General features: G+C 29.1%; 1 protein-coding gene and 1 non-coding gene across 5 annotated transcripts; both read left to right on the top strand.

The window, feature by feature from the left end:
* Positions 1-3,117: 3,117 nt before the first annotated feature.
* LOC127266441 (actin-related protein 2/3 complex subunit 2B) lies at positions 3,118-16,149 on the top strand. 4 transcript variants are annotated; one of them, XM_051296690.1, is made up of 10 exons: positions 3,118-3,190; positions 3,357-3,423; positions 3,669-3,873; positions 6,588-6,751; positions 6,976-7,053; positions 7,299-7,425; positions 8,090-8,181; positions 8,259-8,315; positions 15,667-15,730; positions 15,863-16,149. In XM_051296690.1, the coding sequence occupies exons 1-10, from the start codon at positions 3,129-3,131 to the stop codon at positions 16,048-16,050; spliced, it is 1,104 nt and encodes a 367-aa protein (XP_051152647.1). In that variant the 5' UTR covers positions 3,118-3,128; the 3' UTR covers positions 16,051-16,149. The 4 variants fall into 4 exon arrangements, with proteins under 4 accessions (XP_051152647.1, XP_051152646.1, XP_051152648.1 ...); XM_051296689.1 differs by having other exon boundaries at positions 3,669-3,879; positions 15,863-16,148; XM_051296691.1 differs by lacking the exon at positions 6,976-7,053 and having other exon boundaries at positions 3,669-3,879; positions 15,863-16,148.
* LOC127266655 (small nucleolar RNA R71) lies at positions 13,317-13,423 on the top strand. The gene has a single exon (XR_007842189.1). It is a non-coding gene; the product is annotated as a small nucleolar RNA R71 (small nucleolar RNA).
* Positions 16,150-18,001: the final 1,852 nt, after the last annotated feature.

Raw genomic sequence — 18,001 nt, 5'->3', positions numbered from 1 at the left:
ATCACATTTATTTTTTTTATTTTTATATTATATTAAAAATTAATTTTATATTCAAAATATAATCCTAATATATATATTATATCAAACAATCTATTTAAATTTTTTAAAAAATATTGAAAATACAAAATCTAAGCAAATACACCCGAGTCTATTTACCAATTTTTTCTTCTAAATATTTCCGGATTAAACTTGTATTTATCATTTTTTATATTATATTAAAAATTAATTTCATATTTAAATCACCGACATATTTATATTAAATAAAAATTATTCAAATTAATTTTTTTTTATTTACGCAAACTAAAATCTATAACCAAATATATTGTTAAAATTTATTAATTATAATATATTTTTTTAAAGTTTCAGCTACGTTCGGCTTAAAGCCGAATTTTCATATTATATTTGCGTCAAGTTTTTATACTTTTGGATCATATTTATTTTTATGAGTTCTAATTATAATTAATTAAAAATAAAATTTTAAAATATTTGTAAATAAAAAACTAAATAGATTGTCTTGAATTTGTTAAGATTTAGTTGTAAATAAAATTTGTTAATTTTTATTTTCTTTGAAAAGTGGCATAATTGAATGAGACTGGCTAAAAAAAGAAAGGTGACGTAATTGAGTGGGACGAAAGTAGTACATTCTTTTATTTTTTGTACGTTAAAGTAAATAATATTAATATTTTACCTATGATAAGTACAATTGATAAAAAATAACTATGGGTCGGTTTGGTTCAAATGAGGGGATGAGAGGGGAGAGATTTTAATAGAAGGGAAGGGAGGCGAATGAAAGGGAAAGAATATTAAAATTGTAATAATGTGTTTGGTTAATATGAAAGGGAATGAAGGCGAGACCAGAAAAAATAATATTTTTGTGTTTGGTTAACAAAGGGAGATATGAAAAATGTAATAATTTTACTGTTTTACCCTTATGTTATATAAATAAAAAAATAAAAATATTTAATAAAATTTGATTAATTTATTTATAAAATGTGATACAAAATTTATTTGTCCAATATAATAAATACAAAAATTACATTATTACGTATTGGATGAACCAAATACTTTATACATTAAATATTTTTTAAATTTACCAATAAAGATAAACAATGATTTTAAGTATAAATAATAATAATATAACAAAAATTATATACACTAAGTATATTATAAAAGTATTTTAAAGTATACTTAGATTGAATTACTGTGATTCATTTTAATTATAAAAATAAGTATTTATTGAAATCAAAATACATATAAATAATAATGCTATATGAAAATAACAATAAATATAGAAAAATTTATATAAATTGAGTCAATTATAAATATTAGATCTAATTACTTATGTTAATAATGTATTTAGTTAATTAAATCAATTATTCAAACTAAACCTATTCATTCAAAACTAAATTATTTTAAAATTATTTATTACTCCATTGTCCTACATAATTTGTCTATATTTTTTATTTTCATCTATCCCACATAATTTGTTTTTCTTTTTTTGAAAATATAATTATATACTTTAAATATATTTTAAATTTTAAATTTTATAATTTTATAATATTAATTAAAGTATTTAATTATCTTATTTTTAATCTATAATTATTTTTATTATACAATAATTATTTTTATTAATACACTTTTTAATTACTTCCTAATTATATTTTACTTAAATTTTCGTATTTACAAGAATATGCTCATATTAGATGGGACGCATGAAATAAAATATTAGTAGTATAGATATAATTGTATGCTAATTTATAATTTATTAAAAAATTATTATAACTAAACTTGATTAAAAAATTAATTAAAACTACTTCAAAATATATAATATAATTTAAATATATATTAATATTTATTTGATATAATTAAAAATAAAATAAATAAATATTATAAGTTTGAAAAATGTTATAAAATTTTTAATAAAATATGTAAAACGTAGAATAGGTAATTATATAAAAGAAAATTTTGATAAAATCACTCCCCTCCAAATTTCCCCAAATTGGAGGGGAAAAATTGGGTGTGTTTGTTTGGGGGAATTTTGAATTGGGATTTGAATAGTAAAAATTTTGAATTTAAATAGTTGTATGATGTGATATAAATAGGTGTTGATGTGATGTTTTGAATGTAAAATTGATTTTTAGTATAATATAAAAAAATAAAAAATAGGTGTTTGATTTGATATTTTTTTGAGAAAAAAAAAAAGGATGAATAGTGGAAATTAAATCCAATTCCCCAAACAAACACACCCCAAAGAAATTGACTCCCCTCCCCTTCCTTCTCCTCCCCATCCCCCTAAAAATTTTTGAACCAAACACAAAATCTTTTATAATTCTCCTCCCCCCCTTCCTCCCCTCCCCTCCCGTCCTAAACACATATAGTTTTAAGTGAAATATAATATTCTATTTGTCCCACTACAATAGACTTGTTTACCATTTTTGTCCGTCCCAAAACAATAGTTTTATTTCCATAAATAACAATATCACCATAAAATTACTCTTACTTTTTCATTTTTATTACACAATTGCCACTGCTTTTTACACTAATACACCCAAAGGACAAAAAAGTCTTTTATCCATACTTTTTACTAACTACCAATATAATATTAATATTCCTTAAATACTGTGTCCAACCCAATTAAGATTATAATTCTGGGACGGGGAATAATATTTTATTCATTTATACTGAAAAACTAAAAATTAGACGCATTGACAAAAAGTAATATTTTCTTCGTTTCATCTTAATTGTTCGGTTTAGATACGAGAATCTTGACAAATGTATAATTAGTAAATAATTATTGTATAATATAAATAATTATAAATTAAAATTAAAATAATTAATTAAAATTAAAAAGATTATCTATTATAAATTTTAAAATGCAATTAAAATGTATAATAATAATTTTTTGTAAGAAAAAAAAGAAATAAAAATTGTGGCCAAATTATATGACGGGGACGAAGTAAAATAAATATATAAATAAGGGACATAAGAGGATAATTTATCATATATATATATATACATATATGTATTGCTTGTAATGTTTGTAACAATGATTGCAAAAACGAACTTGCATTGTACTCATCAAACTTGCCTTATATTATTGTAAGAAATCTCAATTCCATCACCAAATAATGGCATATTGCTTTCAAAGAGTTTCACCTGCCTTGAAGGAACTTCTTCTCAAAATACACAGGTCAGGTTCAATTTTTTATTTTTTTATTTTATTTTATTTTATTTTATTTTATTTTTCATTATTATTACGATTATTAATCATAATTTTGTGTTCATGAAATGTAACGATCTTGGCAAATTCGATGTACGAATAATGTACAAACAATTTTGGTTATATGTGGCGATAGAGCCGAGAGGCCGCAGCAAATCGATCATCACATACATGAATTCGGATCCGTACATTACCATGTTCAGGTAATTAAGCTTCGAGTTTGTTTACTCGAAGTTTGATTTTGTATTTTGATATGAACAGTAATTAAATAAAAATATATATATTATAATTTTACAAAATATCGCAATAGTTAAAAAGGATTAACAAAAAGAATATTTCTAAATAAACAAAGTCTTATTTATTTATTCTTGTAAGTAAATATTTACAAAAAGAAACTAGCACGACGACGACTATTTAATGCGCTTATATATTGAATGTGTTATGTTAGTGTTTGGCGTCGGATCCGGGATGCACTTATTTATCAATATCAACGCCGGTTGTGTCGCGCGGGCTCCCTCTCGCATCCTCAAAATTTTCGCGACACACTATAGAAATTGTCGAAGGAATTTTCCGCGATGTTGTCGAGATTGTTGAGCCTCCAAACGAAGGTTATCAATTGACTTTGAAGCTAAACTTAGAGAGAATTCCACATGGTAAAGGTTGGTATATTATTCTTGTAGTTGAATATTTTTTATTTTAATTTTATAAATAAATTTTATTGAAAAAGAGAATATTATCGTGTGAACTTACTTAGTTTTAATTTTTATAAATAAGTGTGATAGTATCATTTTATTTTATTTTATTAGAAGTGGCAATTTCGAACCGTTCGATTTTTCATACTAGGCTTGCCGGCTCGTTTTTATTCCGTCTAGCTTGATTTAAAATTGGGCATGGAAGCCTAGGCCCAGTTCAAATTGTGTTGGACGGGCCAGCCCGAATTTTAAATGTATTTTGCATATATATATATATTTTATTAAAAATAAACTATATTAATTTAATTAAATAAAATTATGATAAAAATAATATTTTTATAGATACTAAAACTATTTAAAATTTAATATATGATTAATTTTTTATTTTATTTATAAAAAATATTTAAATTAAAATATTATTTGATAAATTATGCCAGGCCAAACACAATCCAAAACACAGTCCGATCCACAGACTCACGCATCCAAATTTTCAACCATTCCAAGATGACCTAGCCTTAAATTTTTTCTGATTTATTAAATTAGATTTTTGGACCGTACTTATTTTTTCCGGCTATAATTTATATATATATATTTTCTTTTTATTCAGTCCGTAGAATTTACACAAAACATCATTACCTAAAGTTAAAGTATTCAATATAATTATTATCTTTCTTATTATGAAATCTTACAACATAATAAAATGAAATTGTATTAATGTTGGGTTGTTCACATAATATTTTTCAACGAAACAATTCCTCATAAATATTATTAAAAATATATTAATATACATACATTAACAAAATATATATTATATATATATTTTATTTACTCATAAAAAATCAATAATTCAACAAAAATATAATTTTTTATGTTATCAATACAATTTCCCATACCACATATGAAAAATCAATACATCTAAGAGCCAATTCTTTTCCATAATCAAAGTTTTTGGATGTTATATATTTATTTAAGATAGAGACATGAAAAATCAATACATCTAAGAGCCAATTCTTTTTCCATAATCAAAGTTTTTGGATGATATATTTTTATTTAAGATAGAGACAAGGCCGTTCCTGAATTTTTAAGAGCTTGGGCAAAAAAATAAAATGGACCCTTGTTAATTTTTTTTATATATAAAATTAATATTTTTAAATTATTTATTTTATTGTTTTAAATTTTTTTAATCATTTGATTCTATTTACAATGAAATATATTCTCTCCATTTGGCTTTAAGGGTCTGGTTGGTTCAAATGAGAGAAGGGGAGGGGAACGATTTTAATAGAAGGGAGGTGAGGCGAAGAGAAGGAAAAGAATGTTAAAATTGTAATAGGGTGTTTGGTTGATATGGAAGGAAAGGAAAGCAAGGTGACAGAAAATACTATTTTTGAAAAATGTTAGAAAATTTCTAATAAAATATGTAAAGGGTATAATAGGTAATTAGATAAAAGAGTTTTTTTGATAAAATCCCTCTCCTTCATATTCCCCCAAATTGGAGAGAAAAAAAAAATTAGAAGAAAAATTTGAACTAAACAAAAATTTTTTTATAATTCCCTCCCCTTCCCTCCTAAACCCTCAAACCAAACAGACCCGGTCTCATTTATCTTTTGCGCTATTGTACTTAATATTATTCTTTTGCACAAATGTCTTTGTAACAGTATTATAACACTAATAGAGTATTTTTGCCATTTTCCTTGATTTGTACTGTATTTTCGTATAATAATTAATATTAAAAAATCAACATATAAAAAGTAAATAGAATCCTTAGAATCGGACGGAGGTATTATTATTATTATTATTATTTTTTTTATAAAATATCACATTAAAATATATTTAAATAAAAAATCTAAATTTAAATACAAATAAAAAAATTAATATAAATTTTTATATTATACATATATTTATAAATATTATTATATATAAATATATAGTCCCTCTGTCCCAAAACAATGGTCACATTTTGTCATTTTCGTCCGTTTCAAAACAATCGTCTCATTTCTATTTTTGATAGCTAACTCTCTATTTTTTTATTTTTTTTTACAAAACTATCCCTATTTTTTTCACAATAATTACATAAGATAAGGGTATTTTAGTATTTAAAAATATTTTTATATCGACTATCAATATAATATTATTTTTTCTTAATTCTCATATCCATTTCAAATGTTCCTACCGTTTTGAAACGAATGAAGTATTTTTTTTTTTATAAAAATAGGCCCTTGGCCTAAAAATTTGGAGCCTGGGCGTGGATCAAGGTAGCCCATGCTTAGGGCCGGCCTGATAGAGAGAGTTAGAATATGCAGTAGGCAATATATTAAAAATAGATTTCGAATGTATACAAAATTATACTTTAATTTAATTAGTATATTTTGAATATAAGTTTTAATTTGTAAAAAATATAATTTTATAGTATAACACAACCGAATAAAAAAGAAAATACTATACATGTTCTGTATTTACCATAATGAACACAAATTATTTTATAAAAAATAGAGTTCTTTAAATGTCTATAAATATAACTAAGTATTTAGCAGATATATTAAATACGATATTACAAGTTGGTCAAACTTCTAGAAAAATAGTTGTAATAAAAAAAATTAAGAGTACAGTATCAACCGATATTTCAACCTGTAACCAAATGTATCCTTAATTAATTTTCATATATATTTATATTGTAGTGTCGACAAAAATCATCGCAAATATATCATCAGTCCAAGCTCTAATACTCAGCTCTCAGCTGAAACAAGTCCTGAAGAACATCGAAATCTATCAGGAAATAGCTTTGTACAAACCCATAAAACTCACCTATCATCCAAAGGAACCATTCTTTCTCATCAAACAGGTAACAAGTGTGTTCTTTTGTATTTTCATTTAAAAAAAAAAAATAACAAAGAGATGAAAAATAATAGTTAATGCCATGTTTTGTATGAAAAATTAATGTTGTGGTGTGATGGTTTTTTGGGAAAAAAAATATATGAAAATGAGAAATAGGAAATAAAAGGGTATCAATATATATGCTCGGAAAATTATTTCAAAGACTTGATATAATTATTCGAATGTTGGCAGGCAGAAAAAATGACTGCAATTTTCCCCATGCGCTTCAAGGAAGACGAAGATGTAGTTATTGCTACAACATTTTTTCAAGTAAATCTAAGGCTCTGATCTCTTACAGATTTTGTTCAAATTTTTGTACTATGCAATTTTTATGATTTTTTATAAAAATATATTGTTTATTCTTATAAAATAGATTAAATCACTGTTCAAACATAAATACAGATACAAGCTAAATACGCCCCTAAGTATTATTATTACTTTCAAACCTTAAGATAAGTTGCGAATTAGTGTATGCGTATGTATATATGATCTTCAGAGCTCTAAACACACATTAGGAACTTGTGGATGCTGGAAATTCAAATCGGCGGGCTCCTCGTTGCATGTGGTCCCCTATCCCGCCTCCGGAGCTAAGAGGAGAGCCCATCGAAGACTTGTGCACCAATTCCGGATTCGTTTCATTCGGTAATGATCACTTTTACTCATTCATATGTTTGTGATCATATGTATAGACTCGCATATATATGAGTTTTTGTCGATCTTAAGCTGCTTGCTCGCGAGGCCTTTTATGTCTTTTATGTAGTTGATTAAAAAATAATAGTATTTGATTAATTAGTAGAAATGTATATGTCCTTACAAGTATAAAAGAAATTAATAAAGACATATTTTGATATTTATATATGAATTACTTTTACTAAAAAAAAGATATTTTTAATAGAAAATAAATACTTTTGAATGAAATGAACGGAAAAAAAAAATGTATATGAAGTTGGGAAAGAAAATATATTATATTTATAGATAACAACGTTATTTGTGTTTAATTAAGTTCATTTCACTTCAAATTTGACAAGTTCAGATTTGAATACTAGAAGAAAATAACTAATTGAAAATTTTAAAATGATTTGATTTGAATCAAATTAAAAAAATTGATAATTAAGAATTTTATAAAAATTAATCACGCTTTTCTTCAAATTTTGTAAAGATACAAAATTTTAACAATCATTTATATCAAATCTTGTAAATCTGAACTATCAATTCTAAAAATATTTACACGATAAGTAACTTCTACCATGTTGCTAGAAAACTTAGAGCATTATTCTTCGTCTTACCCTTCCAAATTCGAGTGTAGATATTACTTCCAAACATGTGAGGGGGAAGAAACTCGACAAGACGGTTTGGAACCTACTAAATTTTAATGCATTCGTGAAGCATCATGTGAAGGTATGTATTGTATAGAATGTCAATTGGTAGCAATCTATCATTGTTTGAGGCTAAACCATTCGAGTCTCTTTATATAGACCACAAGAAGTTTTATACAACGGAGGATGAGAATGCGCCTTCAACGTTTGGTTCAGGTAATGGAGCGATCGTATCTAATTTTACAAATTCTCTAGTTCTACTTAGGTTTCATAAATCTCTAGTGACATTTATTATTTTATATTTTGAGGTAAAAATAGTTTTTTTTAATGTGATTGTTTTTATAAAAAAATATATATTAATATCATATTTTTTGAAGAAAAAAAATATAATAGTACATAATAAAAAATAAAATAATACAACCCTAGTCTTGAAAGTTTTAATTATACCATAATGATAGATGACCTGTCGCGCGGTCAATCAAATATTTCATCTACTCCGTGATCACAATTTAATGTAATACAGGGGAAGGGACCGTCTCCACAGGGATTGTGTGATTTACTCTTTCGTGTTCTAATGCAGTAAACAAATGGGGAATTTTCTTTTATTATCTAATGAAAATAAAATAACAAAGCAATTAAATAAAGGGGGAACCGACTATCAAGGGGATGTCTGGCTTAAGGGATGATGCAGTTATGACACTTGTGTTTTATCATTAATTCAATAAAGTTAATTCTTATTAAAGTATCAATAAATTGGTTATAGTTTATCAACAAGCTCTGACAACTAATTTTTCTTTACAGTGTAGGTAATTAAGGTACGACCGTTAACTACCCCTAATTAAGTAAATAAACCTAGGTGCGCCCATAAGAATATTGCCTAACCGCATTGTAATGTATAAAAACCCAATTAGAAACAATTACTACCTAAGAGGAGCAATTAGATTTGATTGTCCAACCCCCGGGAAGGAACTATTCAACCCGGTTATCACCTATTCAAGTGCGAATACAATTACGGATATCCTACCTGAATTGACTATAGATTATCAGACTAATTTAAATATCGGTAACAAAATATTCAATCAATCTAACAATCACAAACGCTATTCTCAGAATTAGACAAATATTGATAATTAAAAAGAACTTTTATAAAGAAAATCAAGAATCTCCAAAACAAAAGAACCAAAACATTATCACATTTCAAACCAGAAAAGTATCTACTCCATAATCAAATAACAAGGAATAAAAGAGAAAGATGAAGTCATAGTGGGAGGGGGAAATCTTCTCTGTCGATTTGCTCATGCACGATCTATGAATCTGCCAGTCTCCTGCTCCTGTGCGTTTCTGCCTAGCCGTCCTCTCCTCCTATAGGCGTGTGTTCCCCCCATTTTATTTAATTTTTGCCTTAATTATTTTGTAGATGGGCTTTTGGGCCTTTAATTAATTTCTCATATCAAGAGGGTGTAGTTAGTCATGGTCATGACTAACTAGGTTGTGCACACAGCAAATAAACAATTCGCATATAAATTAGGTAGAATCCAATCAAAATCACTCAAATATCGCATATGATATGAATATAAAACGCATGCGATTTCTAACTATCAATTCTCCCGACACCTAGATCATGCTTGCCCTCAAGCATAAATTCGAAATAAGCCAAAGAAATCGCAGGCAACTCGATATGACAAGAGGATCCAACAGAACCAATTCAATCCGAATTTTAACACATCAAGCCAAGTCAACCTCACAAGATAAAGTGTATTCGCACATGCTCTCTGTAAGAATTAAGTGTATAATTGGCTCAACACTTAGGTAGTGCAACAAAAGATTATTCTATAGGCTTGAGTAAAAATCAAATCTCCCTTGCTTAAAATATTCGAATCTAGCATAAAGAATCAAAGGGACTTTCAACAATGGTTGTAACGGGGCTTATGGTCAGGGTAGGAAAAAGGATATACAAGGGCTAAAATATGTCAGAAAAGAATACAATAAGAACACGATGCTAGCATATGAAAAACAAATCGGCATAAACAATGAAATCCTTACTCTATTCACTACCCAAATTTTAATAATGAAATTAAATGAAAATACTTTATTAAGACAATTATTTATTTATTTATTTTTGTATTATTTTTTGTTTCTTTTTTTTTTTTCGTTTTTTTTTCTATATATTTTTTTTATTTATTGTTTTTTTTTTTGATTTTTGATTTTTGATTTTTATTTTTTGGCTTTTGCCTTTATATATATATACCTACACTACCCACAGTTATTCCTTCATACTATGCCTTATTCGTATCCAAAGTTCGTTTCTAACTAGTGCCGAAGAAATGAAGTGCATCACAACATGGACTTAAATTAATTCATTCTAACATAGGGTTCAAATCGGAGAACGCTTAATCAAAAGAAGGGTATGAGGCTAAAATACAAGTTATTATAAAAGAAAAATAGGCTAAGAAGGCTCAAATGGGCTATTTAGGGGAATATATTGTGCTGGGTAATAAAGAAAGGCTTAATGGGTTACCTAATGCCCTTATCATTTTCAAAACGCAAGACTTGATAGTTGCAAATTCAACATGCATAATTACTCAAGTTCTAGGTCATCTAATTGAGCACTACAAATCACATATGAAAGAAATTTCCAAAAGCTTGAATATATGCAATTTATTTTCTAATGTGACTTTTGGAACATAGGCTCAAATTCTCACAGGGTTCAAACGTCGACTTGACTCGATATATCACCAATCAAATGTCATTAGTCATGCCAAACTAACATATCACACAAATCACCTTTGACTCACTTCAGACAAATCTAAAAAACATGCAAAATGACAGCAAATCAGACATAAAAGGTAGCACAAAAATGAAAATTTTGCCCAAAAATTTGCATAACTCTCCCCACACATAAAGTATGCATTGTCCTCAATGTAAAGAAAGCAATAAAAGAAGAGAGGAACTTCCCTCTAGTCCATAAAGGGGTGTAGTAGTTGGGAGCTTTGTTAACACCTCTTCATTTGATCGTGATTTTTAGAGGAGCGGATATGGTGATCGGCGATGACTGAGCAGGGGAGGAAGAAGTCGACGGCGCCGGAGGTTGGAGGCGGCGACTAAACAAAACAAAACTATCAAAAGTGTTATTAGCAATTAAACAATAAAAATAAATAAAATTAAAGAAAACAATTAAATGATTTTGGGTTGTCTCCCTAAAAGCGCTCTTCTTTATAGTCTTTGAGCTAGACTTCGTCGCGTCTCAGTTCTGAACATCGAAATCGGCAACGGGTGCCGACTTTATAGGATCAAGTGAGGGTCCCTCATGGTATAATTTGAAGTGATGTCTATTGGCCACACACTTTTTCTTCGGCTTAGAATTTTGATTCTCCTTATGACATTTTTTCGCTGCCAGCAATGGTGATCCCTTGGGAATCCATCTCCACTTTTCGACAATCTTTTTTCTTTTCTTACTCTCTCCAGTTGGTCTTTTCTCTAACTGTTTTGTCAACATAGTTCTTCGTTTATTCTCATTACCAACTTCACAAGTTTCCTGCACCACAGAATTAATAACATTAATTGCATATAACGATTCAGATTCAACAGGACATTTGACGGGATTAAAAATATTGAAATAAAATTCTTCTCCATCAAACTCCAAGCTGAGTGTGCCTTTTTTAACATCTATCTTTGTTCCTGCAGTGCACATAAAAGGTCTTCCTAACAAAAGAGGCGGTGGATTAAAACAATGTGCATCGTGCATATCAAGAATATAAAAATCAACAGGAAAAATTAATTCATTCACTTGAACTAATACATCTTCTATCATACGATCGGGATAAGCATAGGTTCGATCAGCAAGTTGAATGATAATTCCTGTTTCTTTTAGATGCCCTAGATTTAAAGAGTCGTATATTGATCGAGGCATGACATTAATAGCAGCTCCTAGATCTAGCATAGCCTTAGTTATCTCAGTTTTTCCAATCTTACAAGGGATAGAAAACATACTTGGATCACCTGTTTTAGGTGGTACCTTTCTTTTGATAATAGCAGAAACATTCTTACCCGCTATAATGTGCTCGTCCCCTCGCAATTTTCTTTTGTTGGTGCACAGTTCTTTCAAAAACTTTGCGTACTTGGAGATTTGGTTGATAGCTTCCAGGAGCGGGATATTAAGTTCCACCTTCTTGAAGATTTCCATCATCTCTTTTCGTTTGTTCGCCTTTTGTGGTTTCTTCAACCTGTCAGGAAAAGGAGCTAATTTAGTTTCAGTAGGAGGAACAGAGTCAGGAAGTACCTTTTCGTGAAGTTCCGCTTCTTTTTCAACCTCCATCTCAATCTGATCCTCATTTTGTTCCTTTGAGATAGGAGGTGGACCTTCCAATTCCTTTCCGCTACGAAGAGTTATAGCACTCGTATTCTTTGGATTAGGCCGGGAAGAACATTCAATATTCGTATCATTGCAGATAGTGATGGCGCTGACATTTGCTGGATTTGGCTCAGGCTGAGCAGGCCACTTTTCTCTTTCACGTAGCTGTCTCACCTCCTCCGACACTTGATTGATCTGACCTTGTAATTTGTCGACAGTTGACTTTATCTCTTGCTGGAATTGCAGGGTACTGGTAGCCATAGACTTCACTAAGTCTTATAAAGATGGACTGGAGTTGCTTGTGGGTGCTTGGGGCGGCTGTTTCTCATAGAAACGAGGTTGTTGCATCTGCTGCATAGCTCCAAATGGTTGATGAGCATTACCCTGCTGTGCGTATCCATAACACAAGTTCAGATGATCTCTCCAGCCTGGATTGTAGGTGTTGGAGTATGGATTGTACATTGGAGGTCTATTCATACAGTAGTTTGCAGTGTTCACATCCACTGCACATTCTTCTTGGAGGGTCGGACATGCATCTGTAGAGTGTCCTGCACTCGCTACATATTCCACACGCCTTGACCTGGACACTCGGGTTGGATTTTTCCACGACCATCTTGCGAACGAAGCTCGTCAACTCAGAAAATTGTTGTTGTATCGATTGGATGGCATGGTCGCTGTTGTTTCCGCTCATATGTCCAACATCTCTTGAACCAAATTGCTGCGTGTTTTCAGCCATCCTCGCAATAAGATCCCAAGCTTGTGCCGGCGTCTTATTTACTAAAGCTCCACCACTTGCAGCATTGATAATGTTCCTGTCCATCAATGCCAAACCATCATAAAAGTATTGAATCAATAATTGAGGGGGAATTTGATGTTGTGGACATTTAATGATAAGCTTATTGAATCGCTCCCAATATTCATGGAGCGTTTCACCTCATTGTTGCTTGATGCCACATATCTCTTTCCTCAGGATCGCAGCTCTGGAAGCTGGAAAGTACTTCTCCAAAAATTTCTTCTTCATGTCGTTCCACGTGTCGATGCTTCCAGGTGGGAGATAGTAGAGCCAATCCTTTGCACCATCTTTGCGTGAGAATGGGAAGGCTCTGAGTTTGATCTGTTCGTCAGTAACACCTGGTGGTTTCATGCTGGAGCACACCACGTCGCACTCTTGCAAGTATTTGTGAGGTTCTTCACCTGCAAGTCCATGAAAAGAAGGCAATAAATGAATTAATCCAGATTTCAGTTCAAAAGCAACAATGCTATTGAGTGTTGGAAAGTTAATGCATAAGGGCTGCTGCGCCAAGTCAGGAGCAGCCAACTCCCTTAAAGTGCGGGTATCCTCAGCCATGACAGTCTCTTGATCACTTTCAGAGTCGCTAGAGCAAGAGATTTTGAGGTGGTTTAAAGATTCTGCCAGCTTCGCAACCTGAGCAGCTTTTCGTTGTTTGGCTTCCTTTCGCAGCTTTCGCTCAACCTTCTCGATCTCAAGATTAAATATCAGTTCACCTGTACGAGAAGAACGGGGCATAAACAAGAGGATAAATTAAAATAACACAAAAGAGTAAAACAAAGCGCAAATCCCCGGCAACGAGCAAAAATTGACCTGTCGCGCGGTCAATCAAATATTTCACCTACTCCATGATCACAATTTAATGTAATATATGGGAAGGGATTGTCTCCACAGGGATTGTGTGATTCACTCTTTCGTGTTCTAATGCAGTAAACAAAGGGGAAATTTTCTTTTATTATCTAATGAAAATAAAATAACAAAGCAATTAAATAAAGGGGGAACTGACTATCAAGGGGATGTCTGACTTAAGGGATGATGCAGTTATGACACTTGTGTTTTATCATTAATTCAATAAAGTTAATTCTATTAAAGTATCAATAAATTGGTTATAGTTATCAACAAGCTCTGACAACCAATTTTTCCCTACAGTGTAGGTAATTAAGGTACGACCGTTAACTACCCCTAATTAAGCAAATAAACCTAGGTGCGCCCATAAAAATATTGCCTAACCGCATTGTAATCTAGAAAAACCCAATTAAAAACAATTACTACCTAGGAGGAGCAATTAGATTTGATTGTCTAACCCTTGGGAAGGAACTATTCAACCCGGTTATCACCTATTCAAGTGCGAATACAAATACGGATATCGTAACTGAATTGACTTTAGATTATCAGACTAATTTAAATATCGGTAACAAAATATTCAATCAATCTAACAATCACAAACGCTATTCTCAAAATTAGACAAATATTGATAATCAAAAAGAACTTTTATAAAGAAAATCAAGAATCTCCAAAACAAAAGAACCAAAATATTATCACCATTCAAACCATAAAAGTATCTACTCCATAATCAAATAACAAAGAATAAAAGAGAAAGATGAAGTCATAGTGGGAGGGGGAAATCTTCTCTGTCGATTTGCTCATGCGCGATCTATGAATCTGCCAGTCTCCTACTCCTGTGCGTTTCTGCGCTAGCCGTCCTCTCCTTCTATAGGCGTGTGTTCCCCCCCTTTTATTTAATTTTTGCCCTAATTATTTTGTAAATGGGCTTTTGGGCCTTTAATTAATTTCTCATATCAAGAGGGTGTAGTTAGTCATGGTCATGACTAACTAGGTTGCGCAAATCTGAATTTTTCTTCCATTTTTCTGTCAATTATGCCAAATTTGATATTTGCCCTCTGCACACAGCAAATAAACAATTCGCATATAAATTAGGTAGAATCCAATCAAAATCACTCACATATCGCATATGATATGAATATAAAATGCATGCGATTTGTAACTATCAATAGAAAGGTATTTATTATGCCTAGGGCTATTATTCACGCCAAGTAGAGTCAAGTATCTTATGTTCGAACTCGACTTAGAGTTTTCATCGAGCTAAACTTAAACTTGCAAATAAATATACATTTTATCGAGCTTGATAGTTTTATATACTATATATTAAAAATATAAATTTACTACTTAACCTATTTGAATTGATATTTTTTTCAAGCTCGAGCTTGACTCATTAGTTTACTTAACGAGCCAAGTTCAAGCCTTAACAAACTGAGCTTTTGAGTAGTTTGACTCACATAACAGCCCTAATTACACTTAAGAAAACTTTGGATATTAATTATCTTTTGTTATAATTAAAATCCCGGCCTTGACTTGCTTTTGAGACCAAAAACTCTTGGTATTGACCCATGATTCTTGTGTTATAGCCTCTACAAAATGTAAGGATCGAAGAAGAAGCCCCGGTGAACAAGGTCCGAGGAGGCATGAAAGGTACTAAAATCGATTCTCTTAAATTTATAAATGCTTACATGGTTAGGCGACAATGACATTTTTATTTCCTCTTCTCATATATTCATTTTTTTTCCTTCGTGATTTAAAGCATACATGAAATTTCCAATGTAGGATGCACAAAAGTCAAGAAATGGATAAGTGCCTCGAAACAAAAAATCCTCAAGCGAAGATATGACCTCACCAAAAAAATGAAGCGAATTCGTTCGAGGATCAAGATTCATGGCTTCATTCGATTTCGAAGAAAATGGCTGCCGTTTCCCAAATTTTCTCCTGTCACACGATATATAAAGCTCGAATAGTGAATTCATTTTCGTAGGAATGTTTTCGGGCTTGAACCTTACCTTATCTATAATAGAATTTTGTGAGAAATAAATCTAATATGAACTTTCTTTTCACTTTATTTTTTTCGTCAAATTTTCTAGTAACTAGTATGTTCTTTTTAATTTGAACTTCTTTATATATATATATATACATATATTTTCTTGGATATAAATAATTTTTGATATAATATTTTATGAAAAAATATATTTTTATTAAAAATCATGAGAATTAAATAGTAAAGAAAATAGAACAAAAGCCAAGATCTTTGAGAAAAGTATTCTAATTTGAACTCAAGTGTCTTGTTTTATTAAAAATCATGAGAATTAAATAGTAAAGAAAATAGAACAAAAGCCAAGATCTTTGAGAAAAGTATTCTAATTTGAACTCAAGTGTGTTGTTTTCTATTTGAAGTATTATTCTAAACTTTTACATTCTTTCTTTATTTTCTTTTATTATTATTACTTTTTTTTAACAATAATGTTCTTTACCATTTATATATTCTAAATAAAAAGAACATGAAAGGTAAAATGGATAAAAGACTATTGAAATTATATCCCCTCCAGTAAAAATTTTACGAAAACTCAACATTGACACGCTATAGATACGAGTTTACCTTCTACACCATTGGATCAGTCCTTATAATGCGATTTGTAATGTATATTAAGAATACGAATAGATTGCATCTTATTAATTGATTTGACTGAGTTTAGTTAAATATGTCTTTTGGGTTCATTATTATTATTACCGATAAAATTTATTGTTACAGAAAAAATACTCCTTCCGTTCATTAATAATATATTTATTTATTTTTTTATATGCAAATTTAGGTATATTATTTTTTTACTGAATTGTAGTACAAATGATGCATATAAAGATAATTGTCTTTATTTTTTGATTGAAAAGTAATTATTTGATGATAAAGTAGAAATATTTTTGTATTTACGCCAGGATGTAACTTTATTAAAAAAATAATAATAAGAAATACGAGTAGATAGACGAAAATAAAAATAAAAATAAGAAGATTTTCAGTAGACGGAATAGTAAACTTTATAAAATTTTACCATGAAAAATCTATGAAGGTATTCTGTATATTTTTTCATGACTTTTGAGCAGGACTGTTTCAAATTTTTTCACTAAAAAAAATTGTTATTTACAGATAGATTCTAATCTGCTACAAATATTTCGTTTCAAAAGCTATTTATTGTACCAAATATTCTCATTACAAAGGTATTTTTTTGGGTTGGTTAACCTTTTTGCTTTTGTTGCGGTATTTTTCCGTAACAATTACAATAATTTTAATTTTAAATTTTAATTAACTCTAAAATAATTTTAAATAATATATTCCCTCCGTCCCGCTTAATTTGTCCACTCTTTTCATATCCGTCCGTTCCACATAATTTTTTTTGAGATATAATTATACACTTTAATCATATTTTAAAATTCATAATTATATAATTTTTTTATTTTAATTAAAATATTTATTCATCTTAATCTATAATTATTTTTATTATATCATAATTATTTTTACTAATACACTTCTTAATTACTTACTAATTATATAATACCTAAATGCCCAAACTAAAGTGAAGAAAAGGAATATCATATATATATAATATAATATTTATATATTAAGATATAAACATTAAAATTAAAATAATGGATCTACTCAAAATTAAAATTAATATATACAAATTAAAATGGAAATAATAGGTGTATTTAAAATAAAAATATATATATAATGGATGTATTTAAAATTAAAATTTAAATATAAAAATTTAAACTCAAATCATAGGTGTATTTAAAATTAAAATTAATATATAATAATTCAAATTCAAGTAATGCGTATATATAAAATTAAAATTAAAATTTAAAATAATAAGCGTATTTAAAATTATAGTTAAAATAATAAGTGTATTTAAAATTAAAATT

This window comes from Andrographis paniculata, unplaced genomic scaffold (genome assembly GCF_009805555.1).
Source record: "Andrographis paniculata isolate CXL003 unplaced genomic scaffold, ASM980555v1 Contig76END, whole genome shotgun sequence".
NCBI lineage: Eukaryota > Viridiplantae > Streptophyta > Magnoliopsida > Lamiales > Acanthaceae > Andrographis > Andrographis paniculata.
This window is presented reverse-complemented; position numbering and strand designations above follow the sequence as displayed.